At 51.7% G+C, this 16,911-nt stretch overlaps 1 protein-coding gene across 3 annotated transcripts in view; it reads right to left on the bottom strand.

Moving 5' to 3' along the window:
• ZBTB16 (zinc finger and BTB domain containing 16) overlaps nt 1-16,911 on the bottom strand; it is a 178,054-nt gene that overhangs the window by 6,479 nt on the left and 154,664 nt on the right. For all 3 annotated transcript variants that reach the window (XM_037505309.2, XM_037505307.2, XM_037505308.2), the window contains exons 5-6: nt 5,540-5,710; nt 474-641 (exon numbers count right to left, since the gene is read on the bottom strand). In XM_037505309.2, the coding sequence (XP_037361206.2) occupies nt 474-641; nt 5,540-5,710 (339 nt within the window). The remainder of the gene's footprint in view (nt 1-473; nt 642-5,539; nt 5,711-16,911) is intronic.

The following is a 16,911-nucleotide window of genomic DNA, read 5'->3' as shown; positions in this document are numbered from 1 at the left end:
GACCACAAAGGCTCTCCAAAATGGTCAACCATCATGCACGTGCAGGGTTACAAAACACACCTGTTAGTTTCACCCCAGTACTCAACTCAGTCTAACTCTACAATTGCCCAGCCCTCAGAACCTAACTCAGTGCCCCCAGCTCTTACCCCGACCCTCAAGTAACACGACACACCCTAACCTTCACTTTCAGCTAATTTGGGTCGATTTAGCCCAAATTCAGGATGCAGGGCCTCTCGCTCATGAACTGTGATCTACTGGCCTGGCTGGTCTGGCTCATGGAAGGAGTACTATAATTGGTGAGCAATGTTGGCCTTGGCCTTGCAAGGAGGCAGTGGTACTCAGACACCACACTGACCTTCGCACAACTGGTTCTACTCTTTGGACCCTCCTCACCCTTGGCCCCTCTGCAGAAACTCTGTCCTTCAGCCCACCAGGCCCCAGAGCCAGCTCAGGGGTGCCCCTGGTGCCAGTACCTGTATGGACCCTATAGTGCGTCTCCAGCTGGTGCTTGAGGCTGAACTTCTTGCCGCAGCCGTTGCACTCATAGGGTTTCTCGCCCGTGTGGATGCGTTTGTGGCTCTTGAGTGTGCTCTCATCCCGGAAGCAGCTGCCACAGAACTCACACTCATATGGGTGGTCACCTGTGGGGACAGGGGCTGCATCAGGACCTTGTCCCCCTTTGGGGTCAGTAAGGCATGTTCATGGGAGCAGGAGGATGAGCTTGCCTGCATTCACCACCTCCGCAGATGACCTTGCGACCCCAATCTCTGCCCTTCCCCATAGCATGGTGTCCACACATGTCCATATGCCACTGGGGCCCAGTGGCCATCCACGGGCCAATGGTCAGTCTTGGAAACAGAGAATCCACTTGGTTCAGGGATAAAGAGAAGTCCCCAGGATACAGCCCCACCCAGGGCAAAGCTGATCTGGGGGCTTAGAGGTCTTGCCCCTCAGCCTCTCATACTACCTCATCTTTGTTCCTTCTAAGTCAGTGACAGGAGTCATTCTGCCCTCAAAGATAGCCCTCCAATTTGGGAAACAATGACAATACTGCCCCCCAATACCTTCTGTTCTTGCTCCCCTCCATACTTTTACAAGCCATTCTGATTTCCCCATCTCAACCTGGCAAACTCCTAGTCATCCTTCAAGACCCAGAAGCTTCCTTCTGGTCCCCCTGGCAAAAAAGAGTCATACTTCCCTCTCGGTCCACAAAGGGAAGAAGTCCCAGTACTTCGTTCCTTTAGTAAAAGTAGTATAATTGTTATGACACTTTATAATTAATAAAGCCTTTGGGGTCTCCCCAGTGGCGCAGCGCTTGAGCGAAGCATTGTGAAGCTGTCCACAGCCTCTGAAGAGCGGGTTTGATTCCCAGCCAGCCAGGGAGATACCCACATGGCGTGGCAGACCGCTCCTGTCTCACCCACTGCTCCCCTCAGCAGTGCTTTCAGTCCGTCTGCCTGTTCTGCTCCCCATTCTGTCTCTGGTGAATCCTCTCACCCTCCCGTGCCTCCGGCCTTTACTCCAGCTCTTGTATAAATAAATAAATAAAATTTAAAAAACAATAAAGCCCTGTGTGTTAAGTGTCCATTGCCATGCTAAGAACTTCGCAGGGCCCCATTATATGATCCTGCCACAATACTGCAAGGAAGATGTTATCATTCTCATTTTACAGATGAAAAACATGAGCTGCTAAGAGCTACTTAAACATGGCCCAAGTCAAAGCACTGGTAAGCATCTGGGTGAGGATTAAGATTCAGGTTCCAGAGACTGGTCTCTGGATACTCCCACATTGCTGTGTCTCCTATGATGTCCACCACCCCTCTAGAATAGAAATACCTCAAAAACAGAGGCACACCTTGTTGATCCTGGCAGCCTTAGTAGCTAAGGACAACCTAGAGCAGAAACTCGGGAAAGATGAGGCGGGCAGAACTTGGGGAGGATTTTCCTTGGCCTGGAATCTATGCCCAACACCCTACCTTTTGTGCGTTTGGCACTTAAGTTCCTGGGATGGGGAGAGGTCAGGTGTAAGGATTCGCCTTCTTTAGCGTTGTACCCAAAGTGGGAGCTTTGGGGATGAAAGGTGAGGACTCCAGCTACTTATTTATTACAGGAGTGAGGCAAAGACAATAAAGATAGATTGATCACCCCAGACTTTGTTCATGAATATTTAAATATCGCTGATTCGTCTTGTCACTGTAATTACAATTTCTCTGGGCTGCATCTCCAACAACCACAGTTTATGGTAAAGAATGGCCCACTGTATTTCACTTGTCCCTCTGCAGATGTGCGGGGCTGCCAACCGTGTAATGTCCTCTGCATTTCATACATTTTCTTCAGCTGCTGAAGGTTTAAGTCATCCACAATGACCTACGTTTTTTCATTATCCCCATGTCAAACTGCGCTCGTGCCTGGGCATAAATTGTCCTTCTCGTTATAGACTCGCATGCCTATGCCTTCACTTCCTCTTTAAAATGATATTTTACTCTCTCTACTCTCCCCTCCTCAGGTCGCCAACCAAACCTCCCTCCTCTCAAAAGCTGGCCCCTCTACCCACATAAATTCTCATCTCTTCTGATGCCTCAGAAGGGTTTTTAAGGCTCTGTGGGAAGTGGCTGCTGGGGTCTGCTCCCCGGCAGGCTCTCTCAAGGGTGGAAAATTTGCAAGAAGCTCTTCTGCCAAGAGAAGCCGGATGGGGGAAGCTCAGAAATAGGGCCATTTCTCCAGAGCTGATCCCATCTCTCCACGGGGCACTGTCCTGGCCTACGGCCTGGCCAGTGAGGCCCTCACAGGGGACCTGGGAGCAAACGGGGTGCTCAGGTTCTAGGTCCCTGCCAGGGCTGTGCAGACTCACCGGCCCCCTCCAACGCAAGGGGAGGAGAACCCCAGGCGGACCCCAGCCCCATTAGCCGAGCGTCTGACAGCGTGGTCAGCCTGGGCCTGCCTGCCACGCTCTCTGCCTATGCGTCTGTGCACACGGCCCGTCCGCCATCCAACAGCCCCTCCTTGCCGAATCGGCAACGATTACGACTTTAATCAAGGATTCAGTATCCTCATTAAGATATAAATAAATAAATAAAGCAAGGGCCACGTGAGACTTCAGCCAGAGCCGGTAATTAAAACGTACATCGGCAGCCACCCAGTGGGGCGTGAGGCGGGGGGACCACCGCCGTCTGCACCAGCCCCCTCCAAAGGGTGGGGGGGAGCTAAGAGGTTTTTTAAAAAAGGGTTAAAACAAGAGGTTTGTTTGATCCAATTTTTATGAATTTAATTATGAAGTGGATCACATGTTAAATGAGTTTAAATAGGAAATCTCCAGAGCCTGCCCCAGGAAAGGAATTAAAAAAAAAAAAAAAAAAAAAGACACCAGCACTTACACACACATATTCATGCTCACAGATTTTGAAGCCTGGTGAGCACCTGGCCCCAAATTCTCACCCTGAGACTTAATCGTGTCAGTGTTGCCATAATGTACACAAAACTGACTGCAGAACTCAAAATCCAATTTGTGGTATGTTGATTAACTCTGGAGCCTCTTTAATGAGCTTGACATTAAGTGCAGGACAAACCAGACTAATTAGAGCCCCCTCCGGCCTGCCCAGTGCACCTGTGACCCCTCAGGCTGTCCTTACCTGAGGGTCTTCCCCTGACAGGGCCAAGCCCAGCGTGGTCCTTGCCACCCCAGTCCCATCCCATGGGCTCCTCAGGCCCCTCCTTCCCGACCCCTCCCTTCAGCACAGCTGAGAGTTTATTATATGATGAGCCATGTGAATCAGGGATCCATCAATGCCAAGAGCGCGGCTGTACTAACCTACCAAACACAGCTGCCAATGCTAAACACCCGGCCCTGGCAGCAAATGGGCCAAGAAAAACGGAATATTAATGAGGCATTGTGTAGGGGGTGTGCACAGCCTGTACATGGCTTGTGTGTCCAGGGCCTTGCTGGTGTGCAAATCGATGGGTGTTTGCACGGCAACACACATGCTTTGTGATACGTGGACTGAATAAGAGCTTCTCCCAAAGTGTCTGAAAACAGCCCCTCTGCACAGACCTAAGCCACGGCTGGCAGAGGGGCACACAGCACTTGCTATCTGAGCACTCAGGAGCAAGGCGTGTATTGGGTGGGCAGAGCAGGGTCGGAATCATTCAAATCACATGAGTCAACTGCTTTGACCCAGTGCACTCAGAAGTGGCTGCATCTTTGACTAGGCTCACTTGGGGACTTGCTGGGGGTGCTGTGGACAGAACAGTGCATACACCTGCAGGGGATGCTTATGCAATCACTTCAGGGAGAGTGTTAGTATCACTTCCTACTTAGCCCTTCTCGTTGGGCCCTACCCTCTGTGAACTCCCCAGCCCCCTGATGACAAATCCAAGTAGCCAATTTGGTGACCCTAAGGCAATGTGCTCAATAAAATGGCACCAAGGCAAAGTCTAGGCAGGCCTCTTGGTGAGGATGCCTACTGCAGGCAGGACAAGCAGCTCCATCCATGATAAATCAGCCTCTTGTTCTGCAGAGCCTGCATCCTCTATGTCAGAGCAGTGACAAGACCCAAGAATGAGGTGAGAAAGGATCCCACTGTTGCTGTCCTGAGGCACACCGACTTTTTCACACACTCTGCAACACACACACCCTCTGTATAACCAGCTGTGGAGTCTGCCAGTCTCTCGCCCTGTCCCAGCCCCCCTCCCCAAAAGCCAGAACACACACACGCAGAGACTCGTGCAGACTCAAAACTAGAAACACTCAGAACTGTCCATGTATAGTCAGCAAAGACTCAATTTTGTTTTAGAGAAAGGAAGAGTTTAAGTCACCCTTTCTCTTGCTAGGAGCCCAAGGGGAAGGAAGTGAGGGTCTCTTGGCCCTCAGGGAGCAAATGTCCCAGCCCCCTAGACAGTGGCGGCAGGGACTGGTCAGCCCCAGACACCTGGCCCAAGTCCCTTTGGTTCACAATTACTTTTCCCCCCATCATCTGGACCTGCCCAAACAGAGGTGTTTCATGGCTCATGGTTTAGCTGCCCTTATTGTCCTCCCTCAACAAGGTCCAAGTATCAGAGTTTTGCTTCTGCCACTGTGGAGCAGGCAGGAGATGTCTCAACACTTTAGGGCCCGAGTCTGTCGGCAGGAGTGTGTAGACATGGAGGGGGGCCAGTGTGAGGAATGGGGGAGTGGCAGAGAGGGTGAGGGACCCAGCTGGTTGGGATGCATTTCCCAAATGCATCCTCGGTCCACCTGCATCAGAATCCCTTGGAAATGTTTATAAATGATGCTGGGTCTTGGATCCCACCCCAGACCCACTGAATTAACCTTCCTGAGGGCGGCACCCAAGAGTCAGCATCTTTCATGAACACAGAGAAATGGAGAACCAATGGTCCCCAGGTGCCCGTACCCACCTGCCCCATTTGCCCCGACACACCCAACCCTGGAGCAAATAAAGGCTGAGGGCCGGCTTAGCCAGGCTCCCCCACTTTGTGTTACTGCAGGGAATTCAGACATTAGCCCCTCAAGCCCTGTGCCCACCCGTCACCTGGACTGGCCTACCTGTGTGTGAGCGCAGGTGGCGTTTGAGGGCGGTGTGGCTGGGGAAGGTGCGGTTGCACTCACTGCAGATGTAGCTGCGCACGCCAGCGTGGACCTCCATGTGCTGCTGGAGCGCACTCTGCGCCTGGAAGCGCTTCCCACACAGCAGACAGAAGACGGCCATGTCTGTGCCTGTGGGAAACAGCAGTGGGAGAACTCAGGAGGGCTCAAGGCTGTTCACCACCCAAGCTAGAGCAGGAGCCAGCGTTAGGGCCTCATGCTCGGGGGCAAACTTGGAGATGACCCCGCGGAGGCAGCACTGTGTGCTTGACCGGGGTGCAGAATCAATGGCCTCCCACGCTATGAACCTGACGCCCAGTGGGAGAGAGAGACTTCATTCAAATATGTCACTGAGCAGATGTCGCATCAAAAGCAGGTATCAGAGGGAACTTTCAGAGTGTGGGCATGAGGGGGAAGTCAGGGATCACAATCAGGGTGGCCTGATGAGGGATCACAATCACAATGGGAAGGTAACACGTGCCATTGTCCAAATCAACTAGTTTAACGTGACTCCAAAAGGTAGACTCTGTATCTTCACCCTTCAGGTAAGGAACCGAGGCAGGGAGAGATTGAATGACTTGTCCCAAGTGCCTTAGTGCTCCTAAGGGGCAGTGCTGGGATTCAAACCCAAATAGCCCAAAGGTGGATCCTCTCCTGATGATGACAGTTACAGACCCCATGCCTTTGATCTTGTCTCATGAAATCACATGCCTTGCAAGTCCATTCATTCAACAAACATTTTAGCACCTTCTCCCAGCAGAACTCTATTTTGGGTGGGGTGGGGGATGTAACCATGGAAAACCATACCAAGTCCCTGCTCTCATCACAGGTATTACCCCGCACAGGCCCCTGGGGGAGAGCGTTTCAGGAAGACCAACTAGCACCTGTAAACACTGGGTTGGGAACTCATGTGGTGGGTCAGGACCAGATGGCGGACATCAGCTGGGGACATCGGAAGAAAGTTGGGGGTAGGCTCCAGAGGTGGGAAGGGGCTCTCAGTATCTCAAAAACCATATTAAGAGCTAGAAGCTTCATCCCAAGACCAATGGCAACTGTCAAAGGATTTTAAGCTAAAGAGCAATATGAGATTTCCATTTAATTCAGTGTGGCTGTTCCCTGCCCTGATCAGGAAGCACAGGTACCACAGAGACAGGCTGCCACTGTCTGTTGTCAACCGCCTTTCCAACGCTGCTCCAGACCCAGGGTCCTTCTGGGCACAGAACCCACCAGAAGAAGGGTGTCCATCCCTGTCTGAACCCTACCTGGTGGCTCATCAAGGGCCCACCAGTTTGGACTCCTTTTCTTCAAGCAAGTCACCGTCTACACCACAAGGCCCATCTGCCCTCTCTTGGCTGCACCTGGGCACCACCACCTGTGCTCAGCCATGCACCACCTCCCCGTGCAAGAGGGTCACACACAGGAAAGGTGGTCAGGCCCAGTGTCGTCAGCTCAGCCTGGGGAAAAGGAGGGGCAGAGCTCTGACTGCTGGGAGTGGTAGGCTGCTCTGCTCAGTGTAGAATTGGTGGGCTCCTGGTGGAAAGTGGGGTGAAGGAAAGGGCTGAAAAAAGAGCCTCAAGGCCTCCCTCCTTCTTTTATTATACTTATTGTTTTTTTTACATCATTGTCCATTTTTAAACAATATCGGCTTCCCCCCACCCCCTAAGGTGTAGTCCCTACAGAATTTCCTTCCCCAATGCACCCGTGCACCATCACCTCAGTCCCCTGTGCTCCTCCCTCCCTCCCTCTGATCCCTCTCCCTTCCCCTCCCCTGCAGGATGTCTCTGCTTTATAATTGTCCATTTTTGCTTTGTTGTGTTTTGTACTGTTATTTTTTTATACTGATGTCTCATTCGGCTCCCCTATATTTTTGCTATAAGTGAAACCATCCGATACTTTTCTTTGTCCTTCTGACTTATTTCACTGAGCATAATTCCCCTCCCTCCTTCTTGATGCCCATCATGGCTGGGTCTGGGAAGCACTAGTGGGAAGGCAAAGACCACCTCTCACTGTCCTACCTCCCCATCACAGCTGCACCCACAGATCCTCTGAAAACCAGGACTCTGCAGCCATGCTCCATCCACCAGCGGTCACTGCTTCATCAGGTGAGGAGGCTTTGAAGGGGAGAATGAATACCAGCAAGGGTGAGGTTTTGTTCCTGGCCTCAAAGAGCAGGAGCCAAGGGAAGCTAATACAGGCATCGTGCTAGGTGCCTTATCTGTGCTGTCATCTCCTGCAAAAGAAAGACCACCATGTCCCTACAATGAGCTCTTTCTCCTTCCTGGGACATCCTACAAAACACAGGGGCTCTCCCTGACCACTGAGCAGAGCTCAGAAGGAGAGCAGGGGCTCTGGGGCCACATGCACATCCCCCCCTCCCGTCCTTCTGTTTGAAGATCAACAGCTGAGAGGATGGAGAACATTTAAAAAGAAAAAGAAAAAGGGGGGTGTGTGAAGAAGTAGATGAAACACAGGAAAGCTATTGGTGCATGCAAGTTAAAAATCTTGAGACTAGATTGGAGTTATTAAACAATTTGCTGTAGTTTCTGCCTAGCTGATTGTTCGCATGTATGATGAGTCAGGGCAGATTCTATTATACTGGGAGATTAAGCAAATAAATGCTAGCTTTTGGAAACACATTAACATGTGGGACTATGGAAATAAAATTATCTAGAAAATTGTATTAGCAATTCATTAGCTGCAGTGAGATGTGTGGTGGGGAGAGGGGCTGAGCTAGTAGCAGGCTGTGTTCCTTTCAGCAGCGAGCCCCTGAGATCTACTCACTGCTCCTCCTGCTGTAGAGGGAACTTATGTGGATGCCAGTGGGGAGAGGGGAGGAACCCCCACTGGTTGCAAAACATCTTCAGAACCGCATGGTCAGCATGACACAGGGGTCCTGGCCTGACACTTAACTCCCCTTGCGACCTTGAGGAAGTCATTACATCTCTCTGGACCAGAGTCTGCTCACCCTTTGCCATATTGCTGCAGATAGCTATGTAGAGCATCCAAGGAGATAAATGCAAAAACTTTATAACGACAAGGTAGTACGGAGCCCACGCCAGCCCAGAGGACACCTTTGAATTAGACATCATGCCCCATCCTCTGGGCAGACACTCATCTTCCCCAGGGCCTCACAACTCAGTGACCAAATGGGCCCAGGTTTTAGCATCTACTACCCTCTGGGCAGGGCACCCTTCCGCGGCGACATCCTGGATATGAAGAGTGGCAGCCCAGGCCATAACCCTAAGTTGTTCTTATTGACCCTGGGTTACTTCTTCTAGGAAACTGACCCCAGAGAGAGCATCTTGGATAAGTTATGCCAAGAACACCTTCCTCTGAGCCCTCACTATGACAGCATGTATTACCCTTTACTTACGTTTCACATTCGGCTCTGTCTGCTGCATCAGAAGCCTCCAGAGCAGGAACTCTCCACCTCATATCCTCTAACACAGAGCACAGGCACTCAGCTACTGTGTGTGGTATGTAAAGCATAAAACAGGAGCCGTGGGACAAACACACAGGCACAGTGCAGACAGCTAAAGGCTGAGACAGATTAGGTCAATGAAGCCCTGACTCGCAGCATCCAACAAGACTCTCCTTGGAAATCAGTGATGCTAAGTGACCAGTAGGCAGCCTCTTTAGGGTTTCTCGTATCTTCCTGGTGCACAGGAAGGGACTCCCAGTTCTTGCTCAGAAGCAAGGGGCCAGCCCATAGCAAGACTAGTTTTCCACACTGTTCAGTGTAACAGCCAGAGAACCCCGATCTGGCCCAGATGTGCAGTCCTTTCCAGCATGAGGCCTGAGACAGGTAGCTGCTGCCTCTGACCTCCCTTCTTCCTCTAGGAAACAACACTGCTAACTAATCTGCCTTTCCCAACACCAACTTCAAAGTGCTGTTCCGACGTGCCTGACAAATGTTTCCGAGTATGTCAATCCTACAACTTATTGTTTTCTAGCACTCTGTAAATTTCAATGTAAATCAGATCCATAAGTTATCCTTGGCCCAAGGAAATAATTTATCAGGTCAAAGAAGAGCATTTCCTCTGCTCTTCTGAAGAGTGAGCAGGGGGGCTGGTCTTAGGCTGCACGCCCAGGGGTCTGCTTACAGGAATTTGAACTAGGAAGGGGGAGTGGGTGTGGCCAGGCTGATGAAGAGCAGGCTGTCGGTAATATAGGCGGGGTCCACGCAAATACCCCACTCCCCTTGGTGTCAAGTCAGTCTCTGAAGAAGGTGACCCCCATCACACACCCACACACCTCCCCCAAGGACAAGCCAGTATTGGCTGCAAGGCATGTAAGACTCACAGACTCCCAATTTAAAACAAGTTTAATTTTAGCCCCAAACATGGGAGAAAGCCAAGGCCAGGGTGGAACAGGAGACAGGAGGGGTGATACAGATCCAGGGTATTTATCTCGCCCAGGTGATGACTGGGTCTGAAATTATGAGACACAAAAACCCTCATGTTTACACCTGTGCCATTTCCATACCAATTAGCTCTTTAATAGAAAGGAAGGAACAGGATGGGGGGGCACACAGCTGGAGAAGATGTTCAGGCGCTACACCTTCTTGGAGCAAGGCTCTTATTATCTCCAGCTATAAGCAGTTTCTTAATCAAAAGAGCAGAGGGATCTAAATATACTTTGGCTTTTTGGTGTAAGCTAGCCATGACTGCTCCATGTGCATGTGTCCATGTGTGTGCATGCCTGTGTGTGCACATGCCAGGTATGTATGCACACACACAAACCACATATGGGCTTCTCCTGACCAGCTCTGCCCACCCTCACCTAACGAAGCTAGTGCTGCTTCCACTGCCACTCCCAGCAGCAGCTTCTCCACATAGGAAGAAAGGATCAGATTTAGTGGGGGTGTAAAAACCTTAATTTCAACTGGAACTGTCTCCTACTGCCATGCCCAGGTTCTCTGACATGTCCTACTTCCTCTTCTAAGACACCATCTTCAGTCATGGGCAGCCCTTGTAGCCGGCCGGCCAAACCATCCCTGGGCCGCTGTCTTTTCCTTTCCTTATCTTCCCCAGCACCAGGTGACTGTTTAAGAACTGGCGAGGCACATCGTCCACCACACAGGAGAAAACACAAAGACAAGGTCCAGGCTGTCTCACACTAAGGCAGGAAGGCGCTGTCTGTATCTCAAGAGGACAGACAAGGCAAAGGTGGGAGAGAAGGGGACAGAGACCAGACAGAAAGGAAACAATAACCAGCCTACACCAGCAGGCATGGCCCCTCTGACTCCCCCTGGGCCATCATTTAAGGCTTGGCCCCTTTTCAAGAGATCTAGTGGAGAAAGAACCCAGAGCTGGCTCTCCACTTCTCCTCTTGGGCATAAGCTGCAGGACCACTTGGGTGAGCTCCTGAATGCCCAGCCTTCAGAAGACTAAGGACCCAGGGTGCCCAACCCAAGAAAGTGTCAGTCTATTGACCGTAGGAGTGGAGGCTACTGGATAGGGGGAGACAAGTCCCACTGTTTACTGCCCTCAGCCTCTCCCAGGAGAGATGGAGGAGGTTGAGAAAGGCTTGGGAGACTTGCTACAAGCCAAATTAGCTGTAAGTCTGTGCATGGGTGCCCGTGTGTGGGTGCCTGACGCCTACATGCAGAGCCACCTCCTGTCGGGGTTCCTCCAGTCACATCTTCCTAAAGGAGCTAGGAGCTAAGCCCTTAGCCTCTAGTTTTGTCAATGCCAGCCTTGTGAATTCCAGTCTTATTATCAGTCCTCCACAACCCTTTTCCCTCATCTGTCTGGAATCTGGGAAGGTACCGATGTGTCTCTATAACCTTCCATTTCCATGAAGGAAAAGGAGATACTATGGTTTTGTACCATTCACCTAGAAAGCTGAGATTTCCGGTGAATAACCAAAATGGGGAGGGGCTGGGACAGTTGATTCAAATTTGTTTTAAAATTAAGCAATGGAGGGGTGAGTGATTACATGTCTCAGAGTACACACACACACCCCCTCAGTCTCCCGGGGAATGTGGCTGCATCCTCAGGCGGCAGCAGCGAGCAATGCTGGCTCCCAGAAAACTGTGTATTTGTTTAGCGGTGAGCTGCAGACACAAGTGCATTTCATTACTCGGCACCTCCAGCTACAGTAAACAAATTTGTCAGCTCACTAGCTCATTAAGGTGCACCCCGGACACGGGGGATTTATTGAGACCTGCACAATAAAAGTAACATGAATAGATTTACTAATTTTGTCAATCATTCTAACCAACAAGCCAAAGAGGGGGAGACACTGGTGGAGGGGGGCAAGAAAAGGGGTGAAAAAGAAAGGAAAGGAAGCAACATGGGAGAGGTAAGTTGAGCTTGGTTTGCAAGACACAACCAGCTGTTTAAGATGGAACCAGATTTGTGCTTTGCTGCCCAGTTCCAGGGCCATCCCCCCATTTCATATACCTGAAGCCGGGCTACCCTTTCTAGGGTGCATGAGGCCCTGGCAGACAATATGCCAAGGGAAAATTCAACTGCAAGATACCAAAGCCAGTCCTGGATCCCTGGCAGGGCCACCCCCAAGTATAATCTCCATTGCTTCTGCCCCCTCCCCACAGGCACACTGGATAGGGAACTAAGGAACCCAAGGAGTGAAACCCCACTAGGACAAATAGCCGCCTCCTCTGCATCAGATGAAACCAGTCATCCCTGCAGGTAGCTCCCACCTGCACCCTCAGCCCTTCCCAGTCCAGTTCTTGATCCCACCCAGGCAATCCAGAATGAATCCAGACCTCCACAATAGGAAGGAAAGGGAGATTGTATATATGTGTGTGTGTGTGTGTGTGTGTGTGTGTGTGTGCGTGTGTGCGCACGCGTGTGTGTTGGGGGGGTATGTGTGGAAAGCAAATCCGGAGAGGTATGCAACCCTCTGGTCTGTAACTTTCAAAATGACAGCAGGACTGGGGCAAAGGTCACGGGGTCCGAGGCCTTAAGCACCTCCGCCAGCTGTGGCAGTGCAGCCCCGAGCCCGCGGGACGCCTGCCCATATAAATCAGCGGTAAGCAGCACCCGCTGGGGGCGAGGACAATGGGCCCACACGGGGGTGGGAGGCAGGACAATGGGGCCTGGCCAGTGCGCAGGCCCGGAACAAATGTGCCCTGGCACCACAGGGGCCCCCATTTGTGAAACTAATTGGCCCACGATTGAAAAATTGGACCAACTTCAACAGCCTTGAGAGGAGAGGGGCAGCCGGCCTGCTGTGGCCCAACCCAGCCCAGCCCTGCAGAGCCAGCCGCGCAGGCCTGGGGACCTGACATGGAAGCTTCTCTCAGGTACTGCCCGGTGCCTTGGAGATGCTGCCAGCTTGGGGGAGGGTGGGCTGAGAGGTGGGAGTGGCTGGGCCTCCTGTTGCTTTGAGGGACCTGTGCTTGGCTACTTTCCCCAAGATGCAGGCAAGAACTGCCTCCCTCAGTTTCTTCACACTGCTTTTTCTGTAGGGATGAAGTTCAAAGAGCGAGCAAGGCACCTGCCTGCTCGCTGGGCTCCTACTTCCCTCATTTGGGAGCAGGTGGGTAGAAAATTAGCAAAGACCGACAAGGGCCCCTTCCTGAGTCCACCTCCCTGGCATGCAGGAGCTCATGGCACCGGTGGCCCATGGGTGGGGCTGGGGCTGCAGCTTGGCAAGGCTGCCTGAGGGAGGGGCCATAAGAAGCTGCTCAGGCTCTAAATTATCTGGTCCCCTGGGAAAAGAAACTGAAGGGGGTGGTGGATAGTTAGGATGAAGTATGGCGGGACAGAACAGGAACATCAGCCTGCCTTTGTCCCCAGGCCCTACCCTCTCCTGTGACTTGTTACGATGGATCTGAACTGAAGAGGGGCGGGAGAGTAGCAAGGCCCAGAGTCTTTAGCAGGAAGGCCTGTTCAAGCGTCCTGGCTCAGTGACTCACTCACTGTGCACTCTCGGGTAGGTTACTAGACCTCTCTGGGCCTCTGTTTCCGGAAAAATGAGGGGAAGAAAATGACCTTCAAGGGGCTGTCCCCCTATTGTAAGAGTTGGTGATTCCAGGTCTACCCAAGAGGATACAGGCCAGCTGAAAGGCCCAGCCCAGCTCCCACTGAGATGTGTTCAAGCATTTCTTCTCCTCATTTGACATGAGCAAGAATCCAGAGCCTTCGCTGGAGGGACAGTCACAGATAGAGCCAGGCCAGGGTCTAAGGCGGACTGAGCATGTGCCAGAGGATGAGCCAGGTGTGCTGCACTGTGACCTTCCAAGAGGCCCTGTGAGCGGGGTGTGGATGATACAAAAAGCAAGACTTCAGAACCTGGTGGGTCTCCCTTTGTCTCTGCGGACTTCCTAGACCCATTGACGCAGAGTGGGGGTTCATCATCACTGGGTACATGCTGGCCATGGCTGGCGGATGGGGGCAGGGGGAGGGGCAGGACCCCCAACCTCACGGCCCCAGCAGTGGGGCAGCAGCATGCGTGACAACCCCACAGAGAGTGAGCCTGAAAACCAGCTGCTTGGAGCACGGTGGTTTCATTTCCTCGGCACGTGCCCAACGCACAGTAGGCACTGAATTCTGAGCACTGTGCCCAGCGCTTCCTGGAAGGGCGTGGAATTTCACCCAGCAGTGAGACCCAATTTCCTTATTTGTACAAGAAGTCATCCCCAGGTCTCTTTCATCTCTTGTTTTCTTCAAGTATATAAGACATTTCCTCCAGAGTCAACCTCTCCAGCTCCAGGCATCTCCCACATCATCCCTAGGCTCCTGGAGAAACTGGGGCCCAGAAGCTGGGGCTTGAGGTGAAATAAAAAAGCCCACCAAGCCAGGGTCTTTATTTAAAAGTCCTGTGCACCCCAATGTATTCCAGAGATGGAGACGGAGGCCGGAGGAACTTCCGATAGAAGAGAAGGGACAGAGGAAGAGAGAGATGAGACAAAGACTCAGAGACAGAATGGGCAGGGAGGGGAGCAAAGGTTGGGGGGGGGGAGCAGAAATTACAAAAGAAAAAAAAAATAGAAATACTGATCATTTCAAAGCCATTTACATATCTAACAAAGATTGGGCAATGAAAAGAAAAACTACCCCATATAAACAAACAAAAAACAAACCCCAAAAAGAAAGGATGTATTCATTTTACTGACATTTTAATGGTTCCTATCTACCTCCCCCCACCACTACCAGAAGATGATTACAAATTAAGCAGCATTTAAATGCTTTTTACTGTCAACAATTAAAAGGAGGGCTCCGAGCCTGAGAGTGTGGTGGCCATTCATTCCCACGGTAACCAGGCTATCAGAGGCGCAGCGGCCTCGCACTGTACAGCACACAATGGCCAGAAAGGGGAAGTGCATATACTGCTAATTTTGTAGGACATTCAGAAGCAAATTAAAATATAAAAAGCTCCTGGCACAAAGATAGATACCAAGAGTGAGGGCAGGGCAGGTCAAGCTCATGGCATGAAGGTCTTAGAAACAAAGGAGTTTAAGAACAGCCTGATGACACCTTATTCAGGGCTGCCTTGGGTTCGGGTGTGTGCTTGTGTGTGTGTGTGTGTGTGTGCACGTGCATGTGTGTAGGTGGGGGGGAAGTGGGTATAGGAAAGACCAAGGGCAGAGGTGGCTTTCCTAGGGAGAGAGGAAGAAACAATTAAGCAGGATCAAGTGCTCTAGGTGAGGCCTTCAGGGAGTGGTGGTGGAGAGGACACGCCAGCTGACCCCACCTGGGCTCCAAACGTGGGGACCAATCCCCCACTGGCCAGCCCTCCAGAACCTGCACCATGGCCTCCTCCACTGGGCGACAGGTAGCAATCGGGTGATCTTAATTTCACTCCGGTCACAGAAAAGGATTTCATTTCAGGCCAGACCAAGAGAACAAATGTCATTTTTTTAGAGACTGACTCTTTTTTCACTGTCCTCGCTGTCACTACCCACTCCCGCCCGACCCTGCCTGCCCTGCCAGGGACCGCCCATACGCACATCTTTCTCAGAGACTCACATCCAGTCCGCACCGGGTCCCGGTAATGTCACTGCCAGAACTCTCTTCACCAACTCAGAATGGATCCTGAGAACCCAACCCATCAACCCCAGCAGCTCTTAAAATAATGGGATCGTGAAAACTCATCCCCAGGAAAGAGAGAAGCAAAGGGAAGGATTGAAAAGGGGGAAAAAAAAAAAAAAGGCGCGGGGTAGGGGTAGGGGTAGGGGGGAGCATGATATGTAGCTACCAATTTTCTTTCCAGCTCTATAGAGAGGAAGGCAGAAGCCGAAGCGAGCCGGCGACCAGGTGGAGGGTGAGAGGCTGGATCTAGAAGCAATAGGGTACATTTCTGTACCATAAAGTTTAATATGCAGGAGGGACGACAGAGAAATAAAAGAGACACGTCCCCTTTAAAAGGAAATATAATTTACAGTGTGCAGCCAGGCGGCCCATAGTTTCAATCTCGTTTACTATAGAGAAAACTCTGCTAGCTGTTCTCTATCCCACAAATCCGATTTAATCAGACAAGCCAGCCAGCGTGGCTTGGAGTAAAAACGGATAATTAGTAAACAGAGAGCTACTCCAGTGCTTCATTGGCATTCGAGTTGGGCTACTGTGTCGCATTTAAAATGCAGTCTGATGAAGTTTACAAAATCAAACCATTTGTTACTCCTATTGAAGAGGCTTCAGGCCACTTGCAATTAAATTGGAATTAGTGCTCAGAATGAGACACAGCAAATTCATACTAAAAAGGGATCTGACTTTGAGACATTTGACTTCACTTCAACAGTTTTCTGTGTGAGTGTGTGTGTGGGGGGGTGCTCCTAAAAGACTCCTCACTCACCCCGACTCTGCAGGGCTCCCCGACTTGGCAAGTGTGCCCCCCCCCAACCTGCTGTCTTTGGGCTGGCCTGGGGGAGGGATGGGCAGCGGGGGAGGGGAGGCAGCTGACACTGGGGAGCAGGCCCCGCATTCACACTAGGAAGATACTGTACAAGGGAAAACGTGTCCACAAAGGACCATATGGCCCCCTTCTGCATGGAGCCTTTGGACAAGGGGGCGGAAGGGGGGCGGGGAAGCTGCCAGAAGGCACGCTTCCAGGGGCGTCGGCCCTGCCCACCTCAGACAGCAGGCTGGCCGCTGGGGAGCATGGGGGCACCTTTTCCCCATTGGCTGGGTTCCTGGGATGCTCCTGCCACAAGGATCCAGGCCAGGGAGCGTTTCTGTCACCATGTCCTCCCATCAGCACCTCCCCCAACACCCTGCACTGCCCTTCTAGGCAGAGGAGGTGAGGAGGCTGCTTAATCTAGAGCCCACGGAGCCCCAGGTGCCCAGCCATGGAGTGCAGGAGGCTGGTGAACTTGGAGGAGCAGAATACCTTTTTATCTTCCATCTGGCAGTTCCTGGAGT

Source organism: Talpa occidentalis, unplaced genomic scaffold, assembly GCF_014898055.3.
Source record: "Talpa occidentalis isolate TD23 unplaced genomic scaffold, MPIMG_talOcc4v2.1 talOcc4.12, whole genome shotgun sequence".
NCBI lineage: Eukaryota > Metazoa > Chordata > Mammalia > Eulipotyphla > Talpidae > Talpa > Talpa occidentalis.
This window is presented reverse-complemented; position numbering and strand designations above follow the sequence as displayed.